This window comes from Piliocolobus tephrosceles, chromosome 5, assembly GCF_002776525.5.
Source record: "Piliocolobus tephrosceles isolate RC106 chromosome 5, ASM277652v3, whole genome shotgun sequence".
Classification (NCBI taxonomy): domain Eukaryota; kingdom Metazoa; phylum Chordata; class Mammalia; order Primates; family Cercopithecidae; genus Piliocolobus; species Piliocolobus tephrosceles.
Genome location: NC_045438.1, coordinates 21,665,129 through 21,673,198, shown reverse-complemented (window position 1 = coordinate 21,673,198; position 8,070 = coordinate 21,665,129). Strand labels below are relative to the sequence as shown.

Here is an 8,070-nt window from a genome sequence, read left to right as displayed (position 1 = left end):
GTAAGAGTGACTATTTTACTTAAAATTGTCTTTTTTTTTTTTTTTTTTTTTAGGAGACGGAGTCTTGCTCTGTCACCCAGGCTGGAGTGCAGTGGCCGGATCTCAGCTCACTGCAAGCTCTGCCTCCCAGGTTCACGCCATTCTCCTGCCTCAGCCTCCCGAGTAGCTGGGACTACAGGCACCCGCCACCTCGCCAGGCTAGTTTTTTTTTGTAGTTTTTAGTAGAGATGGGGTTTCACCGTGTTAGCCAGGATGGTCTCGATCTCCTGACCTCGTGATCCGCCCGCCTCGGCCTCCCAAAGTGCTGGGATTACAGGCTTGAGCCACCGCGCCCGGCCAAAATTGTCTTAATACAGAGTTCTTAGCCAGATTAATGATATTAAAAACAACAACAAAATCTCACGTGTAAGATTTTTATTCAAATTTGATTTACATTCCAAAAGAAATTATAAAATATATTCAGTTGTTTATAAAAAAAAGGGGAGGGACAAAACTTTAATTCAAATTATAAAACATGATAGATTTTCAGATTAAAATTGGGCTAGTTGCTTGGAGTAACAAGCTTTTAAATCACGATTTTCCACTTCCACACCAAGGATAACCTTCTAATTAATGATTAGCCGTGCTGTAATAGGATAGCACTGAGACTTGAGGAAAGAGAAAAACTGAAGAGCTCTTCCAAGCCCAGACCAGGAACTTTTTTATGCCTTCTCATAGTGGCGAACAGCAACCACATCACCAAAAGTAAGGGTCTGCAAGGTTCAAAAGATAATGAAATCTTTTTATACAGGAACAGCAGTCACTGAATTTTAAAGATCATCATATATGTGATCTAAGTATTATGCGAAAGAATGACATTTACAAACATTAAATGCTGCATAAGCGTTTTATATCTTGAAAAGAGACTCTATATTGATATACAGTTTATGTCTCTGAAATGAGAATGAAACAAAAACTGAGATTAGCAATTTAGATTCAGGTTAAAAGAATTTCTTTAGCCTTAAATTATCAGGGTCATTGAGCAGACTAAGTGTGAGAAATGGACTGTCTATATTCTTTTCTCAGCTATCTGCTTTAAAAGTGAATGAGTTGTATAATAGGTTTACGTAACAGTTTTCAATTCATAACCTAGATAAATTTTAACAGTCATTGGAAAATCCAATCATTGGAGCTGATGGTATTTGGAATGACTTGTTCCAAAATCAAGAGGAAAATGTAAAGGTACAACTGTTCTTCTTGCTTTGGTTGTCATGGCTTAGCCTATGTGAACCCAGGTAGGTGGCTGGATAGGATGTGGAACATCAGCTCCATTACTCTAATGTCAAATCTAACTTGAAGAGTTGCTATAAAACCACTCTACAGAACTTAGGGGGTTTTAGTGCTCATTGTTTTAATATATTGATGGGATGTTCAGGAGTATAGTGTATCCTTGTAGTCTATTGCTTTAATCTTCCTTTTTGAACTCAATCTTGCCTGATCATAGTCATGCATGCCACGGTTGAGCTATCTACTTTTCTGTGTTCAAGAAAAAAAAAATGGAGGTAAAAGCATAAAGGAGAACTTCAGAGCGAATCTTTTAGAAATGAGTCCTTTCTTATGTCGATTGTTGCCAAAAAATGTGAGCAAATATCCTTTAACGTTAAAGGAAAACTGTCCCTCTGCTCCCCACCTCCATCTCCACAGAAACATGAATATCTCAGTGTAGAACAGTGCTCGTTACAGTAGTCAAATTGAGAAGGGAACATGAGTCCCCATTCTTAAACAACAAAACTTTCTCTGCTGTCATCTTACAAGGACTGTGTAAAGCATTCTAACACCCTCCTCCAAAATTGAATGAGCCTACCCACCTATGTCAGTATCATCAATATACCATTGCAGGTCACACAAAAAGTGTCTGAGGAGGGCTTGGTCAAGGCATAATATTTTTTCTCGTTTGTGATACTACTCCATCGTTAGAGAAATTATTTGTTAATTATTTTATGTTTGATCAATTTAGGACAAAAACAGACAGGGAAAAAGTCTTGTAAAGATGGAGTCAGAAATGGATCAGAGTGATACGACTATAAGCCCAACAACCTCAAGGATTGCCAAGAGCCACCCAGGAAGTAGGAAGAAGCAAGGGAGGGGGCCTGCAGAAGGACAGTGGCACTAGGGTCGCCTTGATTTCAGGGATCTAGACTTCAGAACTGAGAAAATTCACTTTTGTTGTTTTAAGCCACCAAGTTTGTGGTACTTTGTTGTGGCAGCCTTAGGACACTAATACATCCTCTTTTACAGATAATTCCTAGCGAGTAAGAAGAGGGTGATTGAAAAAAATATTTTTAATGGCTACCTAGTATTAAATATATATGTTTAAAAGGCATATTATGCATTCAAGAAAAAACTGGAAAGAAGTAACGACAAAATGGTTCTCTATGGGAGTCAGGAGCCTTGGCGCAGGCCTATAATTCCAGCACTTTGGGAGGCCAAGGCAGGAGGCAGGAGCATCACTTTGAGCTCAAGAGTTGTAGACCAGCTTGGGCAACATGGCGAAACCCCGTCTCTACAAAAATATAAAAAAAATAGCCCGGCGTTGGTGGCTTGCACCTGTATTCCCAGCTACTTGGGAGACTGAGGTTGTTGAATCGCTTGAGCCCATGAAGTGGAGGTTGCAGTGAGCCGAGATTGCACCCCTACACTCCAGTCTGGGTGACAGAGCAAGACTTCATCTCAAAAAAACAAACAAACAAAAAAAAAAAAAAAAAAAAAAGGTTACCTCTGATGAGAAATTAGAGGAGATTTTAATTTTTATGTTATACTTTTCTGTTATATTCTAAGTTATCTGCACTGAACTTTTGTAACTTTATAAATTAAAATATAAACTAAAGATCTCTTATTACAGGAGCTATAAAGTCATCTGTCTGAGATTGTCTTATAATAGCAATTATCTTTATATATTTCAGTGATTATGGGCTTTATATTTAAATTTTATTTGAGAGACATCCATAGTTATCCTACAAAAAAATCTTTTGACACAGTTTTAGACAAATCAATGGCAACTTTTATTTTTTTAACTACACATGAAATGTTCTCTTTTTCTGCAATCAAAATTGTTGAGCTGAAGAAGACAATTAACTAGGATCTTTTTGTTTCCCCTGTTTTATATATAGTTAAAGAACCTTGCCAGTGATGTATTATTAAAGAAGGAAGGAAGGAGGAAGAATGGAAGGGGGAGGAAGGAAGAGGGAAGGAGGTGAGAGGTGTGGGGAGAGGAGTAAAAAACAAGGAAGAATGGAGAACTGTCATTACTTACCATAACCATTTTGCCATCCTTAATTTCTCTCACAAAATTTGTTTCTTTGCCATCCCATTTCTGTACGTGAACAAGTTTGTCTCCATCCAGGCTAACAACAGACTGAGACCAACGATGAAATGCAAAACATAGCAATAAACACAATTCAGATTTCTGATACGGAAGACAAATGATGTGATTTTTGAAAGAATTGTGTAATTGAATAAATCATGATCAATTAATTATCCTATTGTTATCTCTATTACTTCTAGATTAGTATGTAAATTTGAATAATTCATAATTTGATTAAAAATATACATCTAAATAACAAAAATTTAATATTTTAAAAACAAAAATCCTAAACTAGTGCTTTGCAGCTAGTCGTCCTTCTAAAGAAAGCCTTAGAATGAGGCAAACTGCCCATTTAGTCAATCTAATCAATCTGAGGCAACCTGGGGAATTAAACAAAATGCACTCTCTCTTTCAAACAAACTTTATCAAATATTTTCTGAAATACAAGCTTGATATAAAATGTGAACAGTATATGGTAAGAGACAAATACAATTGAGATTTATGCTATAGCAAGTACCCATTGTTCAAAATATAACATATGCACACTAAACTAACTTTGGTGTATTTCTCCTTGGATTGAAATATTGAAAATATTCTACACTTTCCAACATCTTAAAAAAAAAAAAAAAAAACATGCATTGGGAATCTTTATCTTTATTCCCCCCTCCCCATCCCCACTCTGGAGAAGAAGCAGTTTCTCACCTTACAGTTTCTATCATCTGCAGTGGTTTCATCAAACTCTTCTCCCAGGTGGAAACTAATCTCCGTGTTCTTGAATGTGCTGAGAGTCCTGATGACCACTTTATCTCCTTCCTGACTGATAATTACTGTTGGTTTGGTCACATTTCCCACCTGCCTAGTGGCAAAGCCCACACCTAAAATAGCAAAGGGAACAGTACAGTCTGCAGCAACTTCCAAAATAGCTCACAAAGCAAGAATCTGCTTTCTGATTCTGGAATCCAGGTTCTAAAGTGTAAGTTTCATTGAACATGATTAGCCATTAATCATGTAAAACACTACTGTGATTGTAAGTGGATGCAGAAGAAAACCAAAAAAGTCAGAGAAGCTTCACTTTCTCCACAGAATAGCAGATGCTCTGTGTTTTTGGCCCTGGGTAAGAAGGCAAACAAGTGCCACATTAAAAATCCATTCAGTGGAAAATGCATAGCCTAGCATCTGATCAGGACGATGTGATCTGTCTTTGCCTCTTGCTGACCTGATGAGTGAAAAATGGAATCTGCAAGTATCTAAAGCAGCACGATAAGAAGAGAACAGCCGTTCTTATTGTTACCTACCTAGAGCCTTCATGTACTCATCAAAGTTCTGACTGTCGGTCAGCTTCCAGGTAGCACAGAAAGCCTCCACCATCCTTGCCCGTTCCCCTCTTTAGAGACAGGAGCGAGTATCTTCTGGTCTAATTGCCACTGCCGCTCAGAAGACCCTTTACACATCAGCAAGCAGCTCCTGCCTTCTTATTTGGAAAGAAGGTGGGCAAAAATCCAATGATTTAAATTGCAAACACACCCCTCCAGTGTCCCTCTTTCCAAGAGGCTGTCACAGAGGGAGGAGGAGGGAAGGAGCGCTCGAGTGAAGCTCCAATCCTCTTTGTGATTGGCTCAGGCCACTGGGTTAGCAGAGTAGGTCGAGTTCCTCCCAATCGTCACACTACAGCCCTTATGCCTGAGAAAGCTCTGCAGGGATTCAGTGGGGCTGGAGGCAGGGAACGGGAAAATGAGAGAAGGTCTTTCAAGTTCAGTGAGAAAAAACTTGGCAAAGGCAATCCCAGACTGCAAGGAAAGAAAGAAGATGCACAATGGGGCATTCAGATTGATTTCCGTTAATGGCAAAGCTGGTCACAAATGAGGACTCCCTTAAAGAAAACCACTGAAATGCCAGACTTTGCAGACAAAGGAGAGTGAATAGTGTGTGTTATTTTCTCTCATCGTTACAGGGAGAGCAAAATGCAGGCTAGAGTATGCCAAACTGAAAAAGAGGAGGGGGAGGAGGTGTAAATGCCTTCCCTAGATATACTGCTTGAAGGCTACTCTGACTGTCAATGAGGAAGCACACTAATTTGGGTCCTTTCCCAACACAAACCGAGAGAATTTAAAGATCCCGTTGTCCTTTCTAAAAATGTGAGAACAAGACTGAGTTGGAAAAGGAATCTAAGGAAGAGTATGGTTAGGACTTACTAATGAGGTACAAAAATAAAGAAAAGAATGCTCTTCCCCCACCTCCTTGAATAGATTATAGAATCCATGTGGAAAAACTGGACGGAAGATTATTTGGTAAGACTTTAAATTACCTGCATTCTAGGACCTTTTGATTTCCTGAGGCCACATCTACATAAATACAATCTACATACATTGTACATTTGTTGGGAGTTAGTGATGGGGAAGGGCAGGAACTGGAGGAGCAGTAGGAATCAGAAGAACTTGGTTTCAATTTGCCCTGACTCAGGGTTCCCCAAGAATGGCAAATACCTTGAGGGTTCTAAGTAGAGTATTTAAAGGAAGTCTCTGAAACTCCCCTTCACCCAAAGAGATTCCTTCCTGCCTTACTAGTGCGGACCAGCAATGAAAGCAGTTTACCTGCCTCTCCTGGGAACAGAGCAGGAGAATCCGACTTGGTATTCCCTGCCCTTCTCTCTCCCCTGCTAATTAAACTGCAGCTCAGCACATTTCTACCCATTCCACACCAGATCCAACAGATAAGGCTCGGAAGGCCTCCTACCCTAACTGGAAGGCCTCCTACCCTAACTGGTGCCTACATGCGTCTTCTTTGGTGTCTCAAGGGTGCTTGTTTAATAAAAACTGTAGTCTTCCTTCACAACTGCTTTTCTTCCAATTTTCACTTTGTGACTGATACCACCATGCACCCAACTGTACAAGCCAGAGACCTCTGAATCATTTCTAATACTTTACCACTAATATCAGACTTGATGTCAAGGCCTATCTCTTTTGCTTTGTTACTAGAAAAACCAAACTCTGTAAAACATTTTACAGAGGTTTACTCTGAACCAATATGAGCAACTGAGGCCCAGGGAAAACACAAACCCGAGAAGCCTTGAGAAAGTCGTCCCAAGGCAGTCAGATTACAGTTTGGTTTCATACATTTTAGGGAGCCAGGAAGTGCAGTCAAAAATATAAATCAATACATGGAAGGCATACATTGGTTCAGCTCAAAAAGCTGGGATATCTTGAAGCGGGGGGCTTATAGGTTATGGATGAGTTCAGAGATTCTTTGCACTTGATTAAAGGAGTAAGGCTCTGTCTAAAACTTGTAGTCCACATAAATAAGTTTATTTTATTTATTTATTTATTTATTTAGACAAGATCTTGCTCTGTCACCCAAGCTGGAGTACAGTGGCGTGATCTCAGCTCACTGCATCCTCCATGCCTCAAGCAATCCTCCCACATTCAGCCCTCTTGAGTAGTTGGGACAACAGATATGTACCACCATGCCTGGCTATTTTTTTGTATTTTTAGTAGAGTCAAGGTCTTGCCATGTTGCCCAGGCTGGACATAAAGAAATGTTTTAAATTAACATAAGGATGCGATGTAGCAAGATTAATGGCCTAATTCTTGCTTTGCATTACCTTAGATCTTGTTTATAGTTTGGTGTCTTATTGCCACAAAGAGTCTGTTTTGTCAGTTTCATAATCTCGATTTTAACATGAATCCCTGTCAGTTGTGTCTATATTCCAAAAAGTCAGAAGTATATCTGATTCCCTTCCTTTTATGGCTAGGAATTCAGGTTTTAAGGTTTTTTTCGGGGGGAGGGGGTCCGTTGGCCAAAAGGGGGTCTGCTCCGTATGTGGGAGTGCTTAGGATTTTATTTTCAGTTTACAGCTAAAATTCAGATGACTGTTTCATCTATGCAAACTATTTCTCTAGTAAAGATTCTCAAACTGAGTTGTTTTGTTACAAATTATTGCTATATGTGTCATCTAATAAAACACGTTTAAAGTGGTAGAATGTGTAAGTTTTGTTCTAAAATATAATATATCATTTCCTTTTTGTATTCTAAGAACATAAAATTGTTGAGAGCAGGAACCATGTATTATACATCTTTATCTTAGCCCTCTACAGATCACAAGTGAGTGCTGAAATATTTGTGCACACCCATTTATTTCTTCCACTCTCTAGATAAAGAATATGAGATGGTGACATATTTATTCGTAGAGCATATATTCCTGCAATTCTGATTCCTTTAAACTTTATCAAAAACATGAAAGCCCCACAATTTTTAGGCAGGTTTTTTTCGGTTGCATATTAATCTTGTAATAGGCAGAAAAGAATACATGATGCCATACAGATATCTGTAATAGAAATTTTAGAAAAAGCCAATTGATTATTTTTTAATTAATCATTTATGGATACATAATTGTTGTGCATATTTATGAGGTACATATGATATTTGGATGCAAGCATACATGAGTAATGATTGAATCTGGGTAATTATGATATTTATCACCTCATTCATCATTTCTTTTTGTTGGGAACATTCTAAATATTCTTTTCTAGCTATTTTGAAAAATGCTATAAACTATTGTTAACTATAGTAAACCTGTTGTGGTATCAAAGGCTGGAACTTATTAATTCCACCTAACGGTGTTTTTGTACCCATTAACCATTCCCTCTTCATCCCATGTTCCTGACTACACTTCCCAGCCTCTTGTAACCACCGTTCTATTCACTACCTTCATGAGATTAATTTTTTTTATC

The 8,070-nt window shown here is 38.5% G+C and overlaps 1 protein-coding gene across 2 annotated transcripts; it reads right to left on the bottom strand.

The window, feature by feature from the left end:
* Window positions 1–399: 399 nt before the first annotated feature.
* FABP7 (fatty acid binding protein 7) lies at window positions 400–5,031 on the bottom strand. Of its 2 annotated transcripts, XM_023230707.2 has the most exons (4): window positions 4,639–5,031; window positions 4,046–4,218; window positions 3,293–3,394; window positions 400–752 (listed from the first exon to the last, which is right to left on the bottom strand). In XM_023230707.2, exons 1-4 carry the CDS (start codon window positions 4,709–4,711, stop codon window positions 702–704), a joined length of 399 nt encoding a protein of 132 aa, XP_023086475.1. In that variant the 5' UTR covers window positions 4,712–5,031; the 3' UTR covers window positions 400–701. The 2 variants fall into 2 exon arrangements, with proteins under 2 accessions (XP_023086475.1, XP_023086474.1); XM_023230706.1 differs by lacking the exon at window positions 400–752 and having other exon boundaries at window positions 1,575–3,394.
* Window positions 5,032–8,070: the final 3,039 nt, after the last annotated feature.

Excerpts from the sequence above, each read along its gene's own strand:
- FABP7 (XM_023230706.1), bottom strand. The coding sequence starts at position 4,711 with ATGGTGGAGGCTTTCTGTGCTACCTGGAAGCTGACCGACAGTCAGAAC. Across the intron at positions 4,219-4,638 it reads TGAGTACATGAAGGCTCTAG|GTGTGGGCTTTGCCACTAGG; the intron begins GTAGGTAACAAT and ends TTGCTATTTTAG. Across the intron at positions 3,395-4,045 it reads CAGATGATAGAAACTGTAAG|TCTGTTGTTAGCCTGGATGG; the intron begins GTGAGAAACTGC and ends CGTTGGTCTCAG.